Raw genomic sequence first — 27,224 nt, 5'->3', positions numbered from 1 at the left:
GACATACTGTAACGTACTTCAGAAATGTTATTAGCAATTGTACAGCACGCATAATGAATACAGTGTATAGAGTGTGTATATTTTCAAACAACTAAATTTTATCTAAAGAGAATCAAAATAAATGTCGTGCCAATAAATGAAAAAAAATCATAAGTGCTGTTAAACAGCTCAAAACAGGTGGCTAAACCAGTGAGGTTCCGAAGGGGTTTGGTTGGGCTTAAGCCAGTGGAGACTGGGTACCTACCTGGATCAATTCAGCCCTTACAGTTTTTCAGAAACAAGGCAAACATTCCACCCAAAGGTCCTGCAGACCTTTTAAATGGAGGTTACAAAATACCGATTGTGATCATAGCTGGCAGATTAGCAAGCATTGTCCTGACGAACGGGATCAAATATCAAAAAGACAATTACCTGCTCACGGCCGACACTCTATATGATGAATTATTCAGTCAAAACAATAAACTGTAACCCTAACTCTTTAACTCTTGACGAAGAAAAGGCATTTGACAGGGTGTAAGGGCCTTGAAAATTCAAAACATGTAGACTGTTCGGTTCTCGTAAAAAGTTTACTTTTTGGCTATAGACAATGTACAGTCGAGCAAATGCACAACTTCAGGTTAATGGAACACTGAAAATTTTAGTTTATATAGACAAGTATATATACTGTTTTCACCGATTTACACTTTGAGTATAGACAAGCTTCTCTCCCTGTCTGTGTGTCTGTGTCTCAAGGAGAGCAAGCTGGGGTCTGCGAAAAGACAATCCCTAATGCAAGAAATTATATAGGGCTAATAAAGTGATCCTGTCTTATCTTATTAGCACAAGGTATAAATAAGAATGAGGTATACAGAAGGAGTTCTTCTGGCTGTAGAATCACCCAAGCCAGCTCTGTATGCAGACAATGTCATTAAATATAGTTTAAATTGAAATGCATTCCTGGCCTTAAGGATAAAATCACAGAATGAAGCATCTTCAAGAATCTCAACTATACAAAGGAAAATCAGACGTTATGGTTGTCAAAGGACCAATCACTGGAGATTAAAAGCAAACTAACAACGAAATCAGGATAAAAACCACTTAGGTACTACAGTACTCACACACTCGGTAAACCCAAGTGCAACGATGAGCTAGAACATCAAAGCGTGACCTTACAGGATACCTCTCCCGCTCTCCGGAAGGGCTACGCGATCGAACATACTTTCAAGAGTATTGTTCCAGTTTCGGGAACTAGCCTGTTCCTGTAAAGTTTAAATCTCGTGACGGACTTCTCAGCTAGGGTCGTAAGGGAAGGAAGAGACCCACAGAGGCAAGAAAACGCAAAATATTCAGAAGTCTACAAAGGAAAAGGGAGGTTTTGCTCGCCCAGATTTGCAGAACTACTATTTTGTCTCTAATATTATGGCTCAGTCTAATAGTGTAGACCATAATGACCTGACTGAGTGATGCCTCTCTGCAAAACTGAACAAGTGAAGGAAAGGATATGTTTCTCAAAACAGTGCCCTTTCGGACATAATTTAATGCATTAAGAGAATAATTCCTGGGTTCTTAATGAAATTACCACTGGAAAAGGATCTGTAATTTGGGAAAGAGGGAAAGATTTAGGATCCTGACTTTAGACTTAATCAACTAGATGGATGTTTAATGGGGCAACGAGAGAATTAAGCTCATAGAGTCAGTTAATTGATAAGCGTGGTCCGTTTTGAGCTTTCGGCCATGGATCTGGTTTTCCTCATTCAGTCCTATACAGACACTTTCAGAAGTTCTCTTAAAGAGAATCTGAGCGAGAGATAACCATGGAAGATACTGGTCCCCTAGTACAGTACATGACACAAGTTAACAAGTTAACAGCACAAGAGTATAGATGAGAGACTGAGACTGGCACTTACACAGCAATGAGGAAGGAGAAGATATGGACCTATGCCTACATAAAACAAACTCACCTTTATAAGTTCCAATCAGCTGTTTTAAAATCCTACAGTTATAGGTCAAGTTCAATAGATACCTTAGGAAAATTTGCTGGAAGAATTGTGAGCCAGATCATGTGCGAATCTTGTCATGCGAGGTTAGAATAACTTCAGCTGGGAAAGAATTACCGAGGACGTTTCTGGTTAACATCAAGGAAGTCCTACGCACCCTGCTCCTGGGTCAAGTATTGTTAGAAGCGTGGTCTCAAGCAGAGGTATTCTTGTTTAGAACTGAAAACAAATCACTAGAAACTGGTTGAGACCAGCTAGATCAAGTGTTCAAACGTGGGAGGTATCAATGAATGAGCTTAAATATCCAGCCGTCCTTTCCTGGAGGGTACCCACGTGAACACACTAGTGGGTGACACAGGGAGAACATGCAAACTCCACACGGACAGCATCCCCCAGGAACTGAACTCAAGGCCCCAGCGCTGCGAGGCGACAACGCCAACCACTGCGCCACCCTGTTGCCCGCAAACGGGATCAATGGCATCGCTCAGGTCAGAGATGGCACGAGCACACAGATTGTGTGCTCGTGCACCAGTGTCCGTGGTGGCACGTGGAGGGCGGGCACCTCGCCCGCGGCACGACCGACGGCGGCCTCCCACCTGCTTTGACGTGGATGCTGGGGCTGCGGATCTTGCCCGCGCTGTTCTCGGCGGTGCAGAAGTAGTCGTTGTCGTGGATGAAGCTGTTGAAGGCGGAGGGCAGGAAGGGGTACAGCTGCAGCGTGCCGTTGGCGTGCACGTGGCGGATGTGCGGCACATCGTAGATGTCGTCGCCCGTGGCCAGGTACCAGCGCAGGGCCGCGGCCGGAGACCCCCCGGCCGGGCAGGGGAGCGACACCCCCACCGAGTTGGAGAAGGTCACCTGCTGGAGCGTGGCGTTCACAAAGTACAGCCGGGTCCCCGCATCCTCACTGCGCACTGCAAGGGAAACCCCGGCGGGGACAGGCCGTTAGCAGCGCGCCCACGGCACAGGCAGGAGCACTATCGTCACTATGATGCACTGCAGCCATGCTTTCAATCAGAGGGGAGCTACACTGTTTTTTCATATTTTGGGGTGAGAAAGAATCAGCATTGATGAGCGCATCGCAAACCACGATGAAAGCAAAATGTACACGGTCACGTGTACAACCTCCAATTTACATCTCAAATTTGACAAGCTTTTCCAGGTCTGCTATTCAGAATGAGGCAACAAAACCTCGTGGCGTTTTGCGGCCTCACTATTGCACTGTTAACAAGCAGGCTTGTGAATCCATTGTTTTTAATCCCTTAGAAATATTGCTCTCGATTTTGAGACGGTTTTGCTGACAAATACCACTTGCTTATTCTCTCTCCATGCAGATCACGTTTGTGGGGAAATGTCTGCTGCACAACCTGTACGTACTCGCTCGTCCATCCCAGTACATCAGTCGGTACAGGGACTAGTGAGCAGGAAGGGCCGCCTCACGTCACTTACAGCATTGTCACCGATTTCACGATTCTGTGCTGAATTCAAAATTTGGAAAATGTTTCTCTACTGTCAATGAATTTATTCTGTGCTGAGATTTAATAACCGGTCTGAACAACTGGGACTGCAGCTCCCCTTCAAAGGAAAAGGTCAGACGTATTCCCCGCTGAAAGGAGAGACTCAATGTTGGGCTGGGGAGCCTTCTTCAGGTGTGGCTCCACAGCCGACACATTGAGTCTCTTTCCTTTTCCTCTCAGCAGAGAATAAACCTGTCCCTTCTCCTCTGTAGCCCACGCATGCTGACGCAGCCACCTGCTCCCCCTTCTCCATGCATCAAATTAGATTAGATTAACTTTATTGTCCACTAAAAGTGGAATAAAAACATACAAGGACAACACATCAGACATAAAAAGCGTACATTCCCAGATAACATCAAACTAATCATACTGCAAACACCTGCCACAAACAAATAAAATATCATTAACAGCTGGCATTCAGTACTTGTATGGAGTATGGGATAAAGGACCTTTTACACACTTTTCTAACAGCTCTGCCTTCTACACTTAGGTGTAAAATCAGTTCTTTTGTTTTAGGCACGTCCCTTTCCAAGCGGCTTGGCTGGCACCAGTTTCAAAACACATTCATCAATCGCAAGAACGCAGAGCTCGGCGACATCACCCCAGTAGCCCCTCGCAATGCAAAACTCAGTAACCGCGTGACATCCTCTCTGAAATCTAAAATAACTCGAAAAATACCGGGCTGTCAACCTAGCCTGGAGTTAGCATGTTTCCATGCTATGAACAGTGGTCATTCTGATCTGTTTTGTAAATTGAATGTGCAGGCTTTTTTCACTCTTATGGACCGAGCTCTCATAAGACACTGCCTTTTCTTGCATCTTCTTGGAAGCATTTGCCTTTTTTTACATTTTAACTTTTTTTTAAATTAGTCTCGTGTGCACGCACTTAGTACGGGACAGTAACCTAATGTTTATGTGCTGGCTAATGACTGTAACACTATAGAGGGACACTCTGGCATTGAGATTAGCATTGCTGCTCTGCAGTGGTGGAGCCCTAGATCAGTTCCTGGGGTGCTGTCTGTGTGGAGTTTGCATGTTCTCCCTATGTTCACATGGGTTCCCTCTGGGCGCTCTGGTTTTCCTGAGCGTGGCCCTCATGTGAGTGTGTCCTGCCCAGGGTGTATCCTGCCTTGTGCCCATTGCTTTCTGGGATAGGCTCCGACTCTCCGCCACTCTGTACTGAATGAAGCTGTAAGAAATACTGTTAATGAGCATGTTACTGAAATAGTTGACAAGGAATGTCATTATTTTCAAACATAGGTGCCTTTCAGTGCTGTATTGAGTTCTGTGCTGTCTGAGGGAACATTTTGGAGTTCAGCAATCAGAGATTACAACACGTACGGTCAAGGGAATTTATCTTCTGCTATACGAGTTTTCAACGTACGAGCCAGGAAGATGCGTTTCATCTGTCCTTTTCAAGGAAGGAACTGTGCCCGTATCATGAAGAAGTACTGTATTTGTAAAAGCCACAGCAGTAAAAGATACAGCAAAACATCAACTGGAAAAGCAACAGAGTCAGGTCTTGTGCTGAGATTTGTATTGTTGTGTTGGCCAGTGATGGTAGTATTCAATGCAGCTGCAGGTGTGAAAAGCACAAAAGAGCATTAACACTGTGACAACTTTAGTAATAACACTATGAGCAGTGGTATAAGTTGCAGCAAACGTAGCTGATTGGTATTGGTTCTGGTTGTTTTAGAAGTAGTTTTAATAGGTACAGTAGTTAGAGTAAGAGGATTAGGGCTAATAGTAGCAGTTATAGTAAGACAACACAAAATAATTAGCATTAATCAATGCAAATTAATATTAATGCTGTTAATGGCACTATCAAGAGCATCAGCTGTAACAGCAGAAGTAATAGCATTGGCATAAAGTGCACAAAAACACTGCCTTACAACAGGTATTGATATTGTTAGATCTTGTGATGATAGTAGTAGCAGAAATGTCAACAAGATCATCGTCATTTAAGATTCATAATACTCATAGTCATCAATCTTGCTACCACGAGGTTAGAGACTTTCTCTTGTCTTCAGGACTTCTTTAAGTAGCCACACTTTCCCCATTTATGTGCGACGGTAGTGTCTGCAGCCCTGCTGTCTCTTAGGCACCTCCCAGTGCCTCCACAGACATCTGGGAATCCCCCTACGCCAAAAGGCCAGCCTCCTGCCCTGGGAGCATTCAACATTGTGGCAAATTCTCGGGGACTGACCTCATCATATTGGGCTGCAGGCACCCATGAGCCTCTACATGAGTCCACATATTTGTGTATTTCACAGATGTTATTGGACTACTCTGAAAATCAATAACCACACATTCCAAATGAGAACAATGATAATCAAACCCTTCCCTATCGGTATTCACCTCCCACAGCAAAATATCAGAAGATCTAACGTCGCCGGACATCATCGAACATTTCATGTTTTTCCTTTCCCCCAGTTCTCCAAGCATTCTGGATGATCTGAGAGGTCACTGCGACTGCGACAGTATTTTGTTATTGGTATGTATAAAGAGGAACGAGCGCTTGTCCGGGGCTCCTGACTCCTGCCATTCAGCAGCTGGGGGTTTCTAAAGACAGGACACGAGCCCAGAGAAGGTTGGCACTGCTGGTGAAGACGGTCAACATGTTGGCTCCCTGTCTGCCCTTGAGAAGATTAGGCCCCGAAATGAGGCCGGCTATCAGACTAGCAGGAATCACCTTCGGAAGAAATGGAGCAAAATTAAACAAGGAGTGCATTGGTTATTGCCTCCTCCACACAATGTCTCCCTTTTGAGTTCCATGACACCCAGAAAAAATATGTCAAAGTCTCAGGAATAAAAAACAAACCCAACCCTGGCCTGGTTTAAAAACCGAAAGAATGGAGATTAGGGATTGAGCCTTGCTGGGTTATAGGAAGAGCTTTTTGCCAATAGAAAATGGAGGTTATGTTATGTGATTGGAATTTGTATGACAGACGCAGAGATCTAAATCCATATAAGCTCCTTTAACATTTAACATAGAGTCTTTCTGCCTTAATACTGCGTTTCATAAAAGTGTCTCCAAATCGCGGTCAGATTAAATGCGGGCAGGGAGAGGAGGAGGAGGGGGGGCGGGTCATCGCATCACTGCCCCAGAGACTCGGCTCAAAGTCGGGGGCGCCGGCCTCTTTTCAAAAGCAGGTTCCGGTCCCCGTCTCGCGGAGAGCCTCGGGGCGGCTCAAGGTGTGCCGGAGACACCGCCGTCCTGAGTGCTCCAGGGTGTCCAGATGGCTGGACGCTCTCGTTCCAACTGTGCGTCCTGCTGGCCCCGGGGGGCACGAGCGCGCACAAAACCGGCCCGCTCCCGCGACCAACTGGCCCACCTCCCACCCCTCTCGGCGCTCAGAGGCTGGCGGAAAACTCCGTGAAGATAGGTGGCTAGCAGAAGCCGTGGCCCAGTTGCTAGCAGGGATCAAGCCTGCCCTTTGCTGTGACAGCGAATCGTCCCCCCGATAAGACCCAGAGCTGCCCGTCTCTCTTGACCCAGACCTCTCATTAATCTCCCCTTTGTCTGCGCTTCAAGAGTGCTGTGTGGCCGACCTTCTGCTTAACACAAACTAACCCAGCTGCTTGAGTGGTGTAGACGTCCGATGTCTCCTGCGGCTCTGCAGGCCCGCTACAGTGTGCGCGGGGGTTGTGCTGTGTCATTCTGTTTACTTCCTCTGCGCCTAAGGCTCTGACTTCCACTGTTCCACCGTGCAGCGCAAGTAGAACTGTCATTCGGGTGGGTGGCGTGGGCTTTCCAGAGGGGCTGTCTGGGTGGAGTCTGCATGTTCTCCCCGTGTTCTCATGAGTTTCCTCCAGGTGCTCCAGTTTCCTCTTACAGTCCAAAGACTGGCCCTGGTGTGAGTGTGTATGTGCGTCCTGTGTCCATTTTCTAACTGTTTTATCCAGGACAGGGTCACCGGAGGGATCGTAGCCCATCCCAGCAAGCAGCAGGCACAAGCTGGGGTACACCTTGGAGAGGGCGCCAGTCTACCACAGGGCAGACACAGACACACACACACACACTCTGGACAGGGCGCCAGTCCATCACAGGGCACACACACACACTCACACACTCACACCAGGGCCAGTTTTCCCAGAAGCCAATTAGCCCACCAGCTTGTCTTTGGACTGTGAGAGGAAACCCACACTAACCTGGGAAGAACACGCAGACTCCATACAGACAGCCCCCCCAGGAACTGAACCCAGGGCCCCAGCGCTGCGAGGCAGCAGTGCTCACCACCGCGCCACTGTGCTGCCCACTAACGATAGTTCATTTTAAGATCATTAACTCGAAACATACTGTCTCCACACCAATGGAAGATGAGATTCAGAACCTCCAGCAGAGCATCTTAAAGTCTGTCTCCTGTCTGTGCATGCCCATTAGATAAAACCGATGTGTTCAGCCAACGCACAGCAAATGTGCACAATGGCACCTGAAAGGCTCACTACGCAGGGAACTTCTCTATCTGACAACAGCCCTCGACCTGTATCTGAAATCTTTGCTTCAGAGGAACTCGGCCACTGTCGGATTGATTGGAGAGTGGAAGTGAAATGATTTTTCGGGTAGTGTTTCCTACCAGAGGGACAGAAAGACCTAGATTGAGGCGATTGCAGGTGAAACCCTGCGAGAATCGTTACTGATTAATCAGCACTGAAAGGAAATTGAGCCCAGCACATCCATCGCACCAGACAGGCAAGGAAGTTTGCTCATCCCCAAGAATACAGGTTTAACCTTTTTCTACGCACTTGTTTGTTTTACTGGAATCTTGATGGTATAATTGAAGTAACATGAGGAAGAGCACAGAGCAATCAATGTGCTACTCTCTACTCTCTCTTTCATGCAGGTCTACAAAGCTCAACAGATTGCAGGAGAGTGCACATTTACACTAGGCACACAGGTGGTGAAGGTGGCACAGTGGGTAACACTGCCACCTCCCAGTGCTGGGGCCCCGGGTTTGATTCCTACGGTAGCCTGTTCCACACTTCCACAACTCTTTGTGTAAAGAGGTGCCTCTTGTTTTGCTGTGTAGTTCCAACTTGTGTCCTATGGTTGTGTCCTCTGGAAGCTTGTTCCCTACTCCCACAATCCTTTGTGTGGAGTTTGCATGCTCTCCCCCAATTCCCAGAGGGTTTCCAGCAGCAGCCTCAGCTTTCCCAGGAGTCTCCCATCCAGGTACTGGCCAGGCTCACATCTGCTGAGCTCCAGTGGGGCTGCCAGCTGGGAGTTGTGGAGTGTTATAGCTGCTGGCTCTCTTTGTCTAACCAGTAGTTGTACTGGAGAATACTGGTCTCCCCTCCTCCCTGCTGTGGGTCACTGGCACACTTCCACAATCCATAAAGCTCCCATAACAAAGATTGCTATATCCATAATCTCCCAGCAGGAGTGGCTTTCTCCTCATCCCAGTCTTATCCTGGATCACGAGCCCACAGGCAGAGCGAGGGGGGGGGACTAGAAGGCTTTTCTGAGGCCTGTCCAATGCCCACAAGGCAGCCTTGGTCTACCAGTGTGCCACCAACACACTGATCGGAAGTGCATAACTGTGTGTGTGTGTGTGCATGACTGTGTGTGTGCATGACTGTGCTTGTGTGTGCATGACTGTGCGTGTGTGTGCAAGACGGTGTGTGTGCAAGACGGTGTGTGTGTGCGCATGACTCTGTGTGTGTGCATGACTGTGCTTGTGTGTGCATGACTGTGCTTGTGTGTGCATGACTGTGTGTGTGAGCATGACTGTGCTTGTGTGTGCATGACTGTGTGTGTGTGCATGACTGTGTGTGTGTGCATGACTCTGTGTGTGTGTGTGCATGACTCTGCTTGTGTGTGCATGACTGTGTGTGTGTCCATGACTCTGCTTGTGTGTACATGACTGTGTGTGTGTGCATGACTCTGCTTGTGTGTGCATGACTGTGTGTGTGTGCATGACTGTGTGTGTGCATGACTGTGCTTGTGTATGCATGACTGTGTGTGTGTGCATGACTGTGTGTGTTGTGTGCATGACTGTGTGTGTGTGCGTGACTCTGCTTGTGTGTGCATGACTCTGCTTGTGTGTGCATGACTGTGCTTGTGTGTGCATGACTGTGTGTGTGTGCATGACTCTGCTTGTGTGTGCAGATTTGCACCCATTGGAAGAATTCTACACTTTGTGTAAAAAAAAACGTGTTTGTATGTGACCGTAGGAGGAAACCAGAGCACCTGGAGAAAAGCCACGTGAACACAGAACATACAGACTCCACACAGACAGCGCCCCAGGAATCGGACCCTGAACCCCAGCACCGTGAGGCAGCAATGCTGACCACTGAGCCACCAGGCAGCTGCTTGCTGAATATGCGTTATGAAATAACAAGGAACTATAGTTTTACAGCCAGGAAACAAACAGAACAGAGAACATTTTCATGGCATTAATACGGATACTGCAGGAAGAGCCCTAGATTATACACAACCAAAAAATAACACCTTTTTATTGTGATCAGCTCCTCCCCTCAGCCTCTACCCAGCAGTCCATCAGTTAAGCAGAATGTGCAGGAAATATAGTGTCATTCTGTGGCGCTGTATTGTGTGTCCAGGTGAATCCCGTGGCGCGGTCTTTGTGCGCGCGTGGAAATGCAGATTGTGCGTCTGCGACTCTCTGCCAAGTAATCTTTTCTTCACTAGCTTCTCTAGAAGTTCTCTCCTGACGTTTGGCTCGAGATCGACTTGTCGGCAAATCTAACCAAGGAAGTTTGAGTGTGTGTGTCTGTGTGTGCCCTGAGATGGGCTGGCGTCCCATCCAGGGTGTATCCTGCCTTGTGCCCATTGCATGCTGGGATAGGCTCCAGCTCTCCCGCAGTTGTGAAGTGGAGAAAGTGATGAGAACAGGGATGGATGGAGAAATTGAATCCTTGCCCGTTGGTAGCCTTACTGTGGCATGGCCTGTGCGTGTTGACGTTGCGCATTGTTCTCAACCTGTGATCCACAATTCCAAAGCTCTCCTTGCGTGAACATCCAGTACATGAACGCTGATTGTGAAAATCCCTGCGTGGTTATGCATGGCTGTGCAGACATGCCATTCCGTTTTTTCCGCGAGGAAATGTTTGGATCTGTACAAGGGCAGCCTTGTAATAGCACTGCGCTGTTTGGGATTTAAGTGCAGCAGAAAACAAGGTTACTTACTCATTTATGAAGTGTAATAAAAGAGCCTGATGTTTGTTCAGCTATGTCAATTTGTCAGTGATTCCTCAGCTACGTTCATTGCACACTTGTTTGTCCCAGCAACTGGGAGCTCAGATATTATAGCTTATTTGCTCACTTAAGATACTGGGTATTCTGCTACTTCGAACTATTAACACTGACAAATATGTTTCCCAGGGCATAAGATCACCCAGTGAGAACATGCTTTTTGGAGCGATCCATGTTGTGCACGAGAAAATAAAAGCTCACCTCTCAGTTTGTGCTACACTACACAGGGCTGAAATATGCACTGGAGCGCTGAATTTTCATTTGAAATCCCTCTGCACACCACAGCTGACTGGTCCCCGTCACAACCTTCCCTAACGTTATCAATGTCCCGAGCAGTGACATCGCCCAGGAGGAACGTGTGTATAGGAGTGTTTGTGGAGCAGTTCTGCGTACGAAACTGTGGCTTAACCCTCTGGGCTCCGTGCGGACCCCCTGGCTGGAGGACGAGGGGGTCAGGACCCCCGCTACAGAGAGAGGAGTGACCCCCGGGGCAGAGGGGGAGGAGTGGGGTTACCCAGGCAGGAGGGAGGCCCGGGGAGGTGCTTCCGAGCCCAGGTGGCGGGGGGGGGGGGTGAGGGAGGCCTCAGTGGCCCCTCCGAGAGCTCCCTTTGGTTCACGAGATCTGCTCGCTCCGCCCGCAAAGCGGTCCCGCAATTCAGTCCGCTGGCAGACCGAATCCAAAACGCCGCGCGACGGTGTACCAGAGGAGTTCCTGAACCGCCCACCTCCACCGCCGGGCAGAGCCTCAAGACCTCAAGCCCAGCTCCTCGAGCCGCAGCCGGGTCTTAGGGAACCAGCCTCAGGTCCCGGGGGCTCCAAATGACACCCCCGCCAAGATCAAGAGTATTTCGTAGGGGGGGGGAGGGCAGAGAAGGCACCCCCAGAGAGGTTCCGTGCGCCGAAGCCGAATTAAAAAGGGATTTGGACGCCTGTGCGCCGCTAATGAAACGCAGAATGAAACAACCCAATTTCCCTTTGTTCTAAAAACAGCCGGCGGTGTGGCAAAGCCCTGGAAGTCCTTCGGCGCGCTCTGCGTCTTCTGCATATGCCAGGCAAAAAAAAAGCCCCTGTAATGCATCGCAATTCAAATGCACGTTGCTGTGGTTTATTTTCCCCCTGCAGCCTGGGTGTGAATTTATGCATGTGCGCCTGCTACAGCGCGGCTCCTCGCAGCTCCGACATTTGCACATTCCATTCGACATGAAGTGGGTTATGAATATGTATGCTCCCGTGCATTGACTATGCATGGCTAGCGTGCATAATGCGGTTGTCTTTCGCCTCTCATCTTGACACACTGCTTCCTACTGGAGAGCAGATCGAGAAATACAAATCAAGAATGCAGCAGAGTCTTTCCTGCGCTCTTGTGGCGTTCCTGCGCTTCGGAAGGGGAACGGACACTGTTTCTTGCCAGTCCTGTTCCTGGGCCCTAGTGTCTATCCCAGCCGAACCCTTGGTTCCTTAATCGAGCCGGTAATTGATTTGACTTGCTTCCAGGGATGGTCGGAGACTTCCAAGTTGTCCGCGAAAATCCTCCTGCAAAAACCTTTTCCCGGCCCTGAACGGAGCAGAATGCACCCCAGCGAGAGGTCTTCAGCACGGACGGTGAAACGCAAGCCAGAGGACGCAAGCGCCGGGCTGCGCGGGGAAGGGCGTTCGACGCCGAGAACGGGGCACGCCTCTTTACGCCGAGGGTGGCGGGAGTAGGGACCAAGCCGCCCTGCCGTGCCGCTGAAGCGTCTTTAAAGAAACGGCCGGATCAGGTCCTTTGGATCAACGAGGTCGCTGGGGCAACCCACCGGGTCAGAAGACCCCGAGTGTGTCCTGCTGTTGGTGGTCTCCAGTTCTACCCACGCTGACCTCAAACGCAAGAGTGAGAACATCACGCCACGGGCTGGTAGAGTCGAATCCCAGGCCTGTTCCTTTAACCCGACTCCCAGATCAGCAGGGTGGTGGGCCTGACGCTGTTAGCGGACGCTTCTGCCCGGCTCCCGCCACAGGCGCTGCGCTGGGCTGAGACACAGCCCGTGACATTGTCCCAGAGCCATGCTGACAGTCCGTCCAGCCCTTTCCAGGTGTGCGTAGGCCCGGGGCACTTTCACTCCGAATTGTGCAGAAAGAGGGGTGAACGCCACTTGAACGAGGTCGATCGACATGCTGCACTTTAAACTCTTCTAACGCTCAACCACCATCACTCCGATCCTTCTGGTGTCTGGAACAGCCACTAGACAGCGTGTGATCAGTGATTTGGAGTCGATCGCCAGCACGTCGTTTCAGCTCGTTTTTCATTCCTCACTAGTGTCTCCCTCCTCCGTAGGCCCTAACGACACTGGACCTTTCTCGGGGTTTAAGGGGTGTAAGTCCAGCTGGATTGAAAGATCTAACAATAACGTCAACAGTGACGACAGACGGAACAGAGGCCTCAACGTGTACAGAGCGATCGCTGCAGGCACCTACAAGGTGACGTTTCGATCTGCACACTGACACACCGCTGCTTGGGGATCGACTGCTCCCTCACACCGCCCTCCCCAGGTCTCTCAAGGCTTCTGCTCTGCTCACCTGCTACTGCTCAGGCATGGGAGTCCTCAGGCACACAGGCCGCACCACGTTAAAGCTACCAGGGCGCCAGGATTCGGTTGATCCACCCAAACACTTCCTAACGCCGTTCTCCCATTCAGGATCGCGGGGGAGCCGAAGCCTATCCCAGCAAGCAATGGGCACAAGACAGGATACACCCTGGAAAGGACGCCAGCCCATCACAGGGCCACATACTGACACAGACACACGCACTCACACCAGCATGTCTTCGGACTGTGGGGGGGATACGTGAGATCTTGTAGGAAACCCACATGAGCACAGGGAGAACATGCAAACTCCACACAGACAGCGCCCCAGGAATTGAACCCAGAGCCCTAGCCAGCACTGCAAGGTTGCAGGACCACACTACCTACGATCTGGGGGTATAGCCCACCACATACACAGCTTTTCTCGCAACTAAATGACACCATTGTTTCCACCTGTATGCCCCGAGATGATGTGTTTTCGCTCTGTCTGTATAGCTTCTTTAGAGTGGAGTCTGGGATGCTCAACAGAGTCCCAACAGATGCTCGTGCGAGTGTGTGCTTCAGGGGCTGGCTTTCTAATCAGAGAAGCAGTTTGCCATTCCAGTGGTTTTTTCCCCCTTAATTTTCTGCAATGTCAGTGAAAACTCCGCTATTTCAGGATTCACTGGGGACCCTCTTTTTTTCCCCCGCATCAGAGGAGGGAATTTTTTAGCTGAGCTGAATATCAAATTTCTGGATTACCATCTCCATTAGGGCTGGATCTCTGACACCTCCTGTCTCTCTCCCTGCCGCGCCAGGTGACAACAACAAAACCGAGAGGAGAGGTCCCCTGCCCTCCTCTGACTCCTCTTACTCCATTTCTTCACCTTGCCCTCGCTCCTCTTCATCATTCCACTCCATTATCCTCTATCTCTCCCCCCCTGTGTCTCGGGCAGATTTGTGACCTGGCCTCTCTTTCCCCTTCGCTTTCTCATTACTATTTCATTTTATGATGCTTCTTTTAGCTAAACCGATTTACCTACGGCTGTGCCGCACCAGCGGACATGAACCCGCAAACCCCCCCCCCCCCGTCGCCAGTCCACAGCCCTGATCAAAACTCCATACCGCCTCTCACCCAGTACCTCCCCATCTCGGAGACACAAGCTGGCAAGATTTGCTCAATAACTGGGGAAGACTCCTTATGTCTTTCTTCAAGAATGGCTGCAGTTTCTAGTCCTGTGACCTCAATGGCAATCGACCCGTCGCGGAGTCTTAGAAGCACAACTCAACTGAGCCCGTGAACTTTTGGACGCTACACACTGCACTGTATGGTGCCTCGCAGTATCTAGGGGTATTAGAAGGGTTACAAACTATAGAGGAAGCTGATTGGATCCTCTTGCTTGCTGTTAGTAGCTAAACAGCACCACATGTCAGGGATATAACTAGCTATTGTAGTGAGAGCATGGTGTAGGGCATTTTTTTAAAATGGAAATTTAGTTTTAAAATGTTTATATTTTGACAAATGCCATTGTCTTTGTCATGGGGGATTAAACAGAGCCACATAAGACTCTATTGCTGCTCATAATGGCTCCTGAGAAACAGGTAGGATCTGACTTTTTCTCTGTCTAAATAGTTGTAGAAGACAAACAGATATAGAACGGGAGTCCATTTACACATCCCAGTGTTTGGTGACTCCTCACCTGGCATGGAGTCTTAGTGAGTCTCCCATAAGAAAGCTTCCTCTCGTTACAAAACACCAGCTGCAGTTAATATAATAAGCCACACGTCAGCTTAGTGGAGTTGGTCCGCATAGTGCCTAGCAGAGCTGCCTCGCAGCGCTGGGGCCCTGGGTTCGATTTCTGGGGTGCTGTCTGGGTGGAGTTTGCATGTTCTCCCCGGGTTCGCCTGGGTTTTCTCCCACAGTCCGAAGACATGCCAGTAGGTTAACTGGCTGCTGGGAAAATTGGCCCTGGTGTGTGTGTGCAAACTCCACACAGACAGCACCCCAGGAACTGAAACCAGGGCGCTGAGCCAGGTGTTAAATTCAAGCGTGAGGTTGTGCAAACTGGTCGTCTAAAGTAAAAAAAGGTCAGACCAGAGCCTCCTGGGACAGGAGCACTATCTGATATATGTTGTGTTAAACAGACTAGACACCACACCCCACCCTGATGGGACACCAGTCCTTCCAGCTTGGGGGTAGGGGCAGGAGCCACTGGGGTATGGAACCTCACTCGGGGTCCAACAGCAGTGTCCCGAACCCGCAACCCGGCAGCCCTGAGTGAACCTTTCCTCCTTCACCCAACGCGTGAAGCGGTTTCGCTTTGATCGCTGAGGGTCCCCGTCACGAGTCGCCCCGATCGGTTATCGGTCGTTTCGCACGGACGTCGCTCCTCCACGACTGACGCGAACTACGTTCCTCGCACGTCACACCGACCCGCTCTTGCGTCGCTCCAGCCGCGAGTTCGGCGGTGGTGACGTCACCCCACGGTCGCCGGCTCCGAGGCGATCTCCAGGCGAGCGGGGCTGCCGCATGTGTGTTATCCTTTAACCCTTTCAGCCTGGCTGCGGAATCGGGTGCTGGCGCACAGCTAAGTGCGGCTCGCAAGAAGCAGCGTGTTACTGCGAGTCTCGCTGTGAAAACACACTTCCGGCCCAAAGCACATCAGATCTATTTACAGGACTAACAGCACACCTGTCGTGTCTATTTTGATGTATGTCTTTATAAGCGATACATACTTTCTGTGCGTGTACCCGCGTGCCGGGACCGCAGCTCAATCTAATTAGCCCTTACGGATCTGAACTCTCCTTTACAAGTCGTTTGTCTCTATAGAGCCAACTTCTAGGTCTCTTTATTTACGGACGCAGCCAGATCTCTTAGCGGGGCCCCCTGTATTGCTAACGCTGTAGATCTCACGCTTATCGCACGTCTCGGTAACACTTCGATCCGCGGGAGGGATGAAGCCATGTGATGCCTGTTCGATAAAATGCCAGCGCACTTGCTATAAAAACGATTTTTCGCGGCTTTGTTGCCATTACGAGTGTTAAGTCTCATCTTGTGCTGAAGTTATATATATATATAACATTACTCGAAATGAAAATATAATGAGTAGCCTTTATTTTATATAGCGCCTTTCACGCCGTTGACCTGACATCGGAACTGCCATTGACCCTCCAAAGGCTGTTGAGCCAAAGACCCGGAACTTTCCACTGACGGGACACACGGGCGAACCTTTACTGCTGTCCTTGTAGTGAGCGTCTCAGGAATAGCGGAGCTGCTTGGTTTACTTTTTCAGGACAGAAATATGAGGTCTCCCTTTAACTGGGGTGTTTCCCCACAGTCCTATGTCATGCTGGGGTGTTAATTTGGTTCTGGGTAACTGGCCCTTGTGTGTCTGTGTGTGTCCTGTGACCGACTGGTGTCCCGTCCAGGGTGTGTGTGTGTGTGTCTGTGTGTGTCCTGTGACGGACAGAAGTCACGTCCAGAGTGTGTGTGTGTCCTGTGAGGACTGGTGTCCCGTCCAGGGTCTGTGTGTCTGTGTGTGTCCTGTGACGGACTGGTGTCCCGTCCATGGCGTGTGTGTCTGTGTCCTGTGACGGACTGGTGTCCCGTCCATGGCGTGTGTGTCTGTGCCCTGTGGGGGACTGGTGTCCCGTCCATGGCGTGTGTGTCTGTGCCCTGTGGGGGACTGGTGTCCCGTCCATGGCGTGTGTGTCTGTGTCCTGTGGGGGACTGGTGTCCCGTCCATGGCGTGTGTGTCTGTGCCCTGTGGGGGACTGGTGTCCCGTCCATGGCGTGTGTGTCTGTGCCCTGTGGGGGACTGGTGTCCCGTCCATGGCGTGTGTGTCTGTGTCCTGTGGGGGACTGGTGTCCCGTCCATGGCGTGTGTGTCTGTGCCCTGTCTGTCTTGCGCCCGTTGCCCGCCGGTTTCGGCTCCGGCTCCCCCGCGACCCTGAACCTGAACCGGATGAAGCGCTTTAGAAAACGGGCGGGTCGATAACATGAGAGCCGCCAAGCCGCGCCCAGCGTCCTGCCACGCAAACCTCGCCTTCACCCCTTTCCCCCGAACAGCAGCGCGAAACCACCCGGCGCCTTGCTGTGTTTCACCTGGGTCACACGCACGGTCACCTAGATACGTCAGGTGGCCACGAAGCCCCCCTGATATAATCCGCGGAGAGAGTTCCGCGGGGGGCGTGGATCTCTTGAAGCCGCCAGAGGGGGGCTGTTTGTCAGGTTGTTTGAAAAAAAAAGATCGGACGCTCAATCCGGACATCCTGAGCCTCCTCCCGGAATATAAAACTTGTTTTTTTTTTCCTGTCTTGGAGAAGAATCTCCCTGGGACAGAGCCCCTGTCTCCAAGGAGGAGATAAAAAAATACGAGGAAAATCCCGACAAGAGAAGGTGAGTGATTAATCCCTCTCTGGCTGTAGGTACCCCCTTATTATAATTATTATTAATAATAATAATAATAATAATAATAATAATGATTATGCATATTGAAGCCCCGTAGTTGGGACAGATGGACAGACAGCGCAGTGCCGCTCTCGTTTGCAGAGACTGAAGAAAACCTCACACGCGGACTGCCACGGACCCACACGCAGAACCGAGAGAGCGAAGAGGTCACGGCTGCCGGAGCACCCCCCCCCACCCCCCGTGCGCCGTACCGGGTCTGCCCCCCCACGAACCCGTGCAGCTCCACGGCCATGATCAACGGCGCCCCGTAACTGTCTCCTCCTGTTTCCAAACCACAACGCGATATTTATTCATCGGCCGACAGAGGATGTGTCACTTGCGCGGGGCCATACACGCCAGATCGAGGTGTTTATCTCGCGGTCTAATCCTGTGGTGACAAATAAAAACGAGATCAAAATCAAGGCGCATATTTGAACAGCGAGAGAGAGAGAGAGAGAGAGGGAGGGAGGGATGGGACTTTTTAAAAATACTGTACACGGACCCTTCTGGCCGCTGACCTGGTTTACTTCTGTTTTGGTGCGGGGGGGGGGTGTCTTCGCTAATTACGCAGCTGGGATGTTCTGGCGAGGACGAGGGGAAAATGCCCAGAAACCCATCTTGCAGATTCTGCGTGGAGAGGGGGTGTCAGCTCAATATTGACACCGACGCTCCTGACGACGCTGAAGAGTGTCCAACAGCGGGAGCAATCCGTCCGAATTGAAAACACCCTTTGGAGTTTGGAATTTGGTTTTATTGAGCTTTGTTTTGGGGGAAAAACTGGTTTTTGGCTGACAGCCGACGAACGCCTATTTTTTTTTTATTTCTGGATTTTGAATAGGACACAATTATAGCTAACCGACGTATAATATTATTGTCCTCTTTTAATATTTCGAAAAAAGCATCACCGTTGTCGTTTAAGGACATTATTCTGATTTTTTTTTTTTAGTTTGTTTGGAATCGTAACGACATTGTCGCGGCTAGCCGCTGCCCAAACCAACCCCTCTCCTTTCCAAGGATTTCAATTCCCAATTTAATTCAGGCAAACTGTTCGCGAAATCCGCTCAAGCCGGGATAAGATCGCGGCCGGCTCGCACGAATTTGAGCGATCTGACGGCCGGCGATCCCTGAAAAAAAAACCCCCCACCCACACACACCCACCCCAAAAACAAATATTGGCTTGCCCTCAAAACCCCGAAAATACTCGTCACGCTCATACGTTCGCACTCCCACGCAGATTTTGCAGAAACCAAATCTAGATACCGTCAAAACGGCGCGCCTGCTATATTAAGGACAAAAATCAGTGACCTGTCATGTACAGGCTGTAGTACGGTAATCGTTAGTTTTATTTTGTATTAACCATCGCCAGCCGACTTAATCGAATTCAGCCCGGTGTTAACCAAAAAAAAAAAGATTAGGGTCCTTTCATAATACTGATAAAGAAGGGCATAATTTCCTTGTTTTTTTTAAAAAAAAATGTCGAAATTCGATCTAATGTTCGGATGTATATTTGCGAAAGAATAATTCAGCAAACGCCCGCTTAATTAATGTCAATACAAGGACGACCCCTCGGTCTGACAAAGGGGTCTCGGTCGCCCTCCGGCCTTTAGAGATCAGGTCCACTCGCGGACTTGTCCGAACGTGTCCCGGCTCCCACCTGTGATTTTACCCCCCCCAAAGCTTATATTTCGTTCGAAATGTCGTTTTTTATCTCTCTCTACACCATTTCCCCTCGCCGAGCAGTAGCGCGCAGGCAGGACGCGATCGGCTTCACCGCGGTAATAATTCTCAACTTGAGGACCGGCATCGGGAACAGTTTGTTGTGGGTTTTTTTTTTAAATAAAACGACAAAGTGCGAAGAAATGTGCCGTGCGCCGCGGGTCTCCGTGGAAATGCTCGCTCGGAAAACACGCAGTCCCAAGAGAGACGCGGCTGAGATCAATTTTTAATGGCATTTTTTTTTTAAGGCAGAACGCTGAGGAACCCGGAGCAGCGGTCTCGTTTCAAAACGGATATCGACATTTTTTAAGGGGGAAAAAAAAAAAAACCGGCAGAAAAACGCCCGGCCACACTTGAAGGACGCCGCGTTTAAAAGTTTGCTGCCCTGTTATCGACGTTAAAATAACAACCCCTCCCCCCCCCCTTTAAGACTCGATACTCCACTTATATCCTCTCCCCACCACAGCGAAAAACACCCATTACATCTCGTAAACACTGCCGGGGAACCACAAATAAATTTGAAAAAATAAAAACGAGCCGGCAAAATCAGATTCGGCTTTTCGTTCGCACACAGTGAGCTCAGACCCCACCGTCAAATTCGGCCCGGGGGGGGGGGGCAAAGGCGAACTCGGGGTGGGCACTGACGGCTGAGGTCGGCGGGACTGGATTCGAGCGCGCTACCGACCTCCGGAGAGGCGCACAGTCCGAGGCGAAGCTCCCTGCCAATCAGCCCCGTTTCGTGCTTGCGGTGTGTTTTGAACGGGGCGCTCCTCGGGGCCAGAGGTGACGAGCTCGGGTCCGGTTGGGTTTATTTTAAATTGTGTGTTTTTTTCCCGGGGGGGGGGGTCACTTTTAGGCCGATCGGAATCCTTTGCAGGACGGCGTGGCTGCAGAATGAAGAGGGGCGAGAGAACTCGGCGTGTCCTATCGTTTACATCTCTCTCTCCTCCCCCTTTGTTATTTTACTGAAGACAGAGGAAAAAAAAAAGATGAAATTAGGCAGCAGGGGGGAAAAAAAGCGCAACCGTTCTGGCGCCTATTCTCCGCTCCGTGCACACACAGCGGCAGTTTGTGCGGCGCTTGTCGGGTTGTGTGCTCAGCCCCGAATGTGCACACGCACGCACGACAGCAGAAAGAAGACGCACTGATTTCAGCGGCGGATCTTTCTTTTTTTTAAAAAAAAAAAATATATCGGGGGAAAAAAATAAAACGAACTCACACTTCTCTGCCCCCGGTTTGCGAGAGACAGGCTGCAGAATTACCCGATTGTAACGGGAGCTTTCGAGCGCAATGTTGTGTGTATGTGTGTGTGTGTGTGTTTTTGCTCCGTGGAGAGCTCTTGTCCTGTTTTCGCGTTCTGAACCTGTTCGGAACTCCGTGTCAGGCGAACGCCAGCCCTGTCATCGCTCGAAAGGAATACGAGGAAACGAGCGTGTACCAAAATCAAGAAATGCACAATTTCATGCGCCCTGCCTCGTTCTTAATTGGCCCCATTCGCACTTCTTAAAAATAAATATTATTGCAGCAGTAATAATAATAATAATTATTATTAATAATTATTATTATCTACACTGTTATCTCAGGTAAAACCGGTCGCACCGTGAGCACTCCCTTATTTTCTTTAAAAAAAAATATTCTTTAATTTTTTTTTAATTCTTCAACGATGACGATTCCGGGCGATAATGAGAAGGCTAGCGCTAACGAGATAATAGGAGCGACAACCACCCCCCGAGTCCACATTCGGCTTCGTTAGTTCAGCGCAGTTTTGACGGTATCGATGACAAGATCGTCTTGTGGCTCTCCGGAGGAGAGAGAGAAAAAATACCCCAACAAAGTACCACTTACCTTCTCGTAAAGAATACAGCAGGAAAAAAGTTACCAGCCACATGCCATAAATAGCAGGTGTATTTCTCAGGAATGTTGTGCAAAGCCGACAGGAGACGCGCAGTGATCGGCCCGGCGCAGCTCCTAGCTGGAGTGGTGACGATGATCCCCGGCGATCTCTCCAGCCCCCGTCCCCGGCTCGCCAGCGCCGAGGTGCGGGGGCTCGCCGGCCCCGCCCCCGCCCCGCCCCCGCCCGCTGCCGTCATCCCCGCCGGCCCCGCCCCCGCCCCGCCGTCATCCCCCCCCGGCCCCGCCCCCGCTATTCTAATAAGCCACCGGCGGAGGGGAGCTGCGCAGGGCAGGAGCGAGCGGGCGAGGAGAGAGAGAGAGAGAGGGGAGGAAGAGGAGGAGGAGTGCCGGATTTCAAGATAACGGCGCACGGCGAGAACCGAGAAACCATGCTGCACCCTCCCGTACCAGAGTGCTTTCTCGCCCTCTCCTTACTCCGGCCAGGTGCGTTTTCACCTCCTCCTCCTCCCCAACTCAAGGCAAGGTGGGCAGACACTCCCTGCGCGCCTGTCGCCGCGGGAATACAACTTTCGTGGGCTCCTTGCCCCGGCTCGTAGCGGCTCCCCGCCGCCTGTCCGGCTCCGGCGCCCAGGTGAGTCGGGAGGAGGCGGCGGCCGGCCTCTCTCACCTGTGTGCGGCGGTGGGAAGGCTGCGACGCGGACTGGACTGGACTGGACTGGACTGGTTGTATCCCCGGCGTTGGGGGGGATCTCCTGCAGCCCCCGAGCGGAGACGGGCTGCGTGGGGCGCCGGGGAGCCCACGGAAGACCGCGCGGCGCCCGTCTCCTCCACGGCACGCCTCTGGCAGATCGGGCAAAATGAAAAAGTGTGGCTTTAATATGAATTATGATGGTGATTATTATTACTGCTGTTGTCGTTACTGCTGGTGTAACAAGCGCACGTCTGCAGCACGTTACCTATCGCCGCTCGCGTCTGCGGTACTGAGAGTGAAGACTCGCCCCGGTGTGTGTTTCACGGAGAGCCGGCGCTGCGCTGTGCTTTCCGGGAGGGGAACGGCGCACCGGGCGCCTGGAAATAAGTTCTCGGACCGGATCACGGCTTTCCGCCTGACGGAGCAGCGGGGAGGAGGCGCGACCCGGACTGTCAAAGCTGGAGCCGGGAGATCAGACACTCGTCCAAGAAGCGCTCTCCGCCGGCGGAGCGGAGACCGCGGCACGGAGCGCCACCGGCGGGGACGTTAGTTCCCCCACAGTCCGGGCTGGGGCGGATGAAGGTTTTAAGGTTTTATTACGAAAACGCCTCGAATCCAAAAGCCCGAAATGCCACATTTCGTTGACGCGGTACGGCGCGGTGTGCCCGGCGCGTCCCCGGTCACCCTTGGAGAACTGTAGCGACGGTCGCGATGACCGGTTCGGTTACCGTCCTTGAAGAGGCACAGAAAACAGACTCCCCGTGGTTTGTGAAGACGGGGGCAGCGCGGATCCAGTCGTTTCTGTTTTGTTTTGAGCCTCGCGCGAGAACGTTTCACCTCTGGTGGTCGGACTGACGGGGGTGTGAAAGAGCCCGAGCTCGCGGCAGGGCGGCCGTCTCCGCGTGCCAAGAGCGGGCTCGGGCGGCGCGCGAGGAGGCGGGCGGCGCAGCCGGTCCTGTCGGCACCGCGGGAGGCCCGGGCTAGACCCGCACCGCTGCCGGTCTCGGCAGAGCCGAGCTGCGTTTTCTCGCGGCTGTGCGGCTTAAAAGGACACGAATGGATCCCACCCGTCCATTTTTCTATCCGCTTCCCCCCCCCCCCCCCAACTCCTCACGGGCAGCTGCCCATCAGGGCGCCGCCGGCCCGCCCGTGTTACAGCTCCCAGGGCAGAAATAACCCTAGACACCAGCAGGCCCCGGGTGGATAGTTATCCTGGACATTTAAAAGGGATAGAATCCAGGGGTGATCTTAATGAAATCGGGGCCCCCGGGGGATTTCAGTCATGTGCCCCCAGATCCCGTTGCCCCGAATTTGTTTTCATCAGGAGAAATCCCGACTGAGGTTATATGTGTTCAGACATTGTTTCAGTTTTTTCATGCATTACAAGCAACGTGATGAGTAGTCAGTGGGATTTTAACATGGCTTAGAGAGATGGCTCACAGCCCTGTGCCCAAACACACAGGGAAAGGAGACAAGTCACAGCCCTGTGCCCAAACACACAGGGAAAGGAGACAAGTCACAGCCCTGTGCCCAAACACACAGGGAAAGGAGACAAGTCACAGCCCTGTGCCCAAACACACAGGGAAAGGAGACAAGTCACAGCCCTGTGCCCAAACACACAGGGAAAGAAGACACATCACCAATATGTGCCTATACAGTATATACACAGAGAGAAAGGAGACAAATATCAGAGATGTGTTCCCATAGCAATGAGAGAAAGGAGACAAATCAGAGATATTTGCCTAAACAGAGCGAGAAAGGAGACAAAATCACAGCCATTTGCCCATGCAGAGACAGAAAGGAGACAGAATTACAGCCATGTTCCCAATCGCAGAGAAAGGAGACAAATCACAGCCATGTGCCTAAACACAGAGAGAGAAAGGAGACACATCACGAATATGTGCCTATACAGTATATACACAGAGAGAAAGGAGACAAATATCAGAGATGTGTTCCCATAGCAATGAGAGAAAGGAAATGCATCACAAGCATGTGTCCAAACACAGAGAAGAAAGGAGACAATTCACAGCCATGTGCCTAAACACAGAGAGAAAGGAGACAAATATCAGAGGTACGCGCCCATAACAGTGAGAGAAAGGAGACAAATATCAGAGATATGTGCCTAAACAGAGAGATCTTAAGAAGACAAAAGCCGGCCTGCCCACTGTCACACACACACTGGTGCCACACTCAGGAGACAGATGCCAGTCCTGGAAGTATCCCGCCTCTGCCTGTCCCCATTCCCCCTCTGTCGTTTTCCCCAGGAGGCCCTCCTGTGGGAAGCCTGTCTCGGGTCTATAATCTGGGTCCGGCAGGGCGAAAGACAAGTGGCAGTCGGTCTCAGTCCTCGGTATTTAGGCTGCTCCCAGTCTGCTTCAGGATCTGCCCAGCTGGGTGGGGACCCGGTCAGAAACGGCACGACGGACTTTCCTGGTGCGAGCCGCTCACAGTGTCTGTGTTCCGAGGAGCTCGTTAAAGCAGTGAAACTAGTCTAGGGGACAGATTTGTCTTCCCTTTGCTGAACACAGGGGGCAGCGCTGTGGTGCAGCAGTTAGCGTTGCTTCCTTGAGGCGCTGGGGGCCCCTGGGTTCAATTTGGCCCCCGGGGTGCTGTCTGTGGGGAGTTTGCATGTTCTCCCCCCTGTTTTTGTGGGTTCCTTTGGGGTGCCCTGGTGTCCGCCCACTCCTGCCCGCTGCTGCTGAGGTGCTGTCCGTGTGGAGTTTGCATGTTCTCCCCGTGTTCTTCCAGCTGCCCCAGTTTCCTCCAGCAATCTAAGGACGTGCTGGTAGGTGAGTTGGCTTTTGGGAGAATGGGCTCTGGTGTGTGTGTTTGTGATTGTGTGTGCCCTGTGATGGACTGGTGTCCTGTCCAGGGTGTGTGTGTCTGTGTGTGTACTGTGTGTGTCTCTGGGTGTGTCCTGTGATGGACTGGCGTCCTGTCCAGGGTGTGTGTGTGTCCTGTGATGGACTGGCGTCCTGTCCAGGGTGAGTGTGTGTGTCCTGTGATGGACTGGTGTCCTGTCCAGGGTGTGTGTGTGTCCTGTGATGGACTGGCTTCCTGTCCAGGGTGAGTGTGTGTGTCCTGTGATGGACTGGTGTCCTGTCCAGGGTGAGTGTGTGTGTCCTGTGATGGACTGGCGTCCTGTCCAGGGTGTGTGTGTGTGTCCTGTGATGGTACACCCTGTCCAGGGTGAGTGTGTGTGTCCTGTGATGGACTGGCGTCCTGTCCAGGGTGTGTGTGTGTGTCCTGTGATGGACTGGCGTCCTGTCCAGGGTGTGTGTGTGTCCTGTGATGGACTGGCGTCCTGTCCAGGGTGTGGGTGTGTCCTGTGATGGTACACCCTGTCCAGGGTGAATTCAGATAAACCAGTCAGGAAATGAATGGATGGACAGAGTGATTCCTAAACGGAAGCCGGTGATGATTCGGACGACTCCGCCAGAGCACAGAAAGACACAGAGGTGTTCAGCCCTGTGAGGTGAGGAGAGAGGGTTCCTATCGTCTCGCCGCCGGAGACCACTGGAGCCGAATGTGTGTGTGTGTACCTTCTCTGACTCTTTCTTTGCTTCAGCACAGTATCTGGGGTGACAGGTGGATCCCCGAAAAGCAGCAACACCTTTTCACCACCTCTTGACTGCCCGCGCGGACTGCCGTTGCTCGCGCTGCTGGTCTCCAGTAAGTTGTATTTGCCACACAACTTGGGTCTCACACCGGCGTCACGGACACCCCGACTCGGAAAAGCTGATTTCAGGGAGGGGGGGTGTCGAAACGTGCGGACTGGGTGCTGGGTCCCCCTTAAAATAAATCACAGCTATAGAATTAAATAATTCGCTGATAGAAGATACTATAATATACTATGCTATATACTATATAGTATACTATAATATATATCATACAATAATATGATATAGAATATATACTATAAATGCTATACCTCACCAGTCCGGTTGAATAATCTCACTTTCTTTGCAAACTCCCTGCAGAGAAATACGGGCGAAGTCAGCGCGTCGGCGCCTGGAGCACCGCGGCGTGACACCACAGCAGGAGAGATACGCTCTAGAACAGGCGCCACCGTTCTAGAACAGGGACAGGGATTCTAGAACACATCTTCCCACAGGACGAGGGGAATCTCAGTTCTAGAACAGAGAGCTACGGTACCTAAGGCATCGCTTTGTAGGACCCCGGTATCTCCTCAGGACCCATGTTATCCGATACGCCGTTACGCCATTAACGTGCTCATTATGTGCTGTCATTAACACGGCCAGACGCGCTGATGTCGGGCTGCTTATCTTCCTAATTTGAACTTTTTTTCTAAAAAAAAACCTCCCCTAGAGGTGTCACGTTCGTACAAGATATGCCTTCTACCGCGTCTTGAACGGCTTATCCAAGTATTAAAAAAGACTTAAGCTTAATAAATATCGAGCTGTACTTGGGAAACCAGCGCAGACGGTAAGGGATGTTGTAAAACCCGAGGAAAATGACAGCGGGTCAGTACGGGGGACTGATCACACGCTGAGCTCTTGCGCCACCCGGCGTTTAGCTTGTGAATTACAACGTGCCGACAGAGGCGCAGTCTGTGTTCAAGCAGCTCGGCTCACAGAGCCGTCGACAGGCCTCTTCACACTCTCCCGAGGAGCGAAGAGCGAAGAGTTTTCGTGTTTCTACCCGGGGAGCCTGTCTGATATCTAACAAGTATAGCATAGCCAAGCACACAGGGCTCCCCGATGATGCTCGGCTCCTCGCGCTGAGATAGAAACGCCAGGGAGGAGGAGAGGAAACACGGAGACCCAGGCCTCCAGCCAGACGAACACACACACACTGTCGGCAGACGTGTTACCGCCCAAGGCTAGCGGTAAGGATTTACTGAGGATCCGCGCTTGAGCTCCGCAGCAGAGCCCTTCTCACACGCGTGTGCTCTGCACCAGTGTGCACTGTCGGCAGCACGCCTCTCACACTCACCGCAGAGGCCCCGGTCCAGCCTGAAGGGACAGACCTTCAGGCCTCCAAGATCTCCTTGGGCAGTGCCTTTGTTCACAAATAGAATACACAAAACCCATCCATCCATTTTCTAACCCCTCCCTCCAATTGAGGCTGGCGGGGGAGGAAGCTGGAGCCTATCCCAGCAAGCAGTGGGGGCGAGGCGGGGTACCCCCTGGATGGGACGCCAGTCCACCACAGGACACACACACACACTCACACCAGGTTCCGTTATCCCGGAAGTGAATTGACCTTTGATGCTTTTTAAGCGTTCAGACTGTGGAGAGGAGACCG

General features: G+C 51.4%; 1 protein-coding gene and 1 long non-coding RNA gene across 2 annotated transcripts in view; one reads left to right on the top strand and one right to left on the bottom strand.

Annotated features, from left to right (window-relative positions):
- Positions 1 to 21,444, bottom strand: part of dscaml1 (DS cell adhesion molecule like 1) — a 164,420-nt gene extending 142,976 nt beyond the window's left edge. Inside the window, exons 1-2 of the mRNA XM_088939931.1 lie at positions 21,257 to 21,444; positions 2,573 to 2,890 (exon numbers count right to left, since the gene is read on the bottom strand). Of these exons, the coding sequence (XP_088796057.1) occupies positions 2,573 to 2,890; positions 21,257 to 21,299 (361 nt within the window). The 5' untranslated portion in view covers positions 21,300 to 21,444. The remainder of the gene's footprint in view (positions 1 to 2,572; positions 2,891 to 21,256) is intronic.
- Positions 21,445 to 25,142: 3,698 nt separating this feature from the next.
- LOC148816635 (uncharacterized) lies at positions 25,143 to 27,023 on the top strand. Its single transcript, XR_016094688.1, has 3 exons — positions 25,143 to 25,431; positions 25,525 to 25,628; positions 25,937 to 27,023. It is a non-coding gene; the product is annotated as an uncharacterized LOC148816635 (long non-coding RNA).
- The last annotated feature ends 201 nt before the right edge of the window (positions 27,024 to 27,224 follow it).

Source organism: Atractosteus spatula, chromosome 22 (assembly GCF_055471065.1).
Source record: "Atractosteus spatula isolate fAtrSpa1 chromosome 22, fAtrSpa1.hap1, whole genome shotgun sequence".
NCBI lineage: Eukaryota > Metazoa > Chordata > Actinopteri > Semionotiformes > Lepisosteidae > Atractosteus > Atractosteus spatula.
The sequence above is the reverse complement of the archived record's forward strand: the minus strand, read 5'-3'. Positions and strand labels throughout refer to the sequence as shown.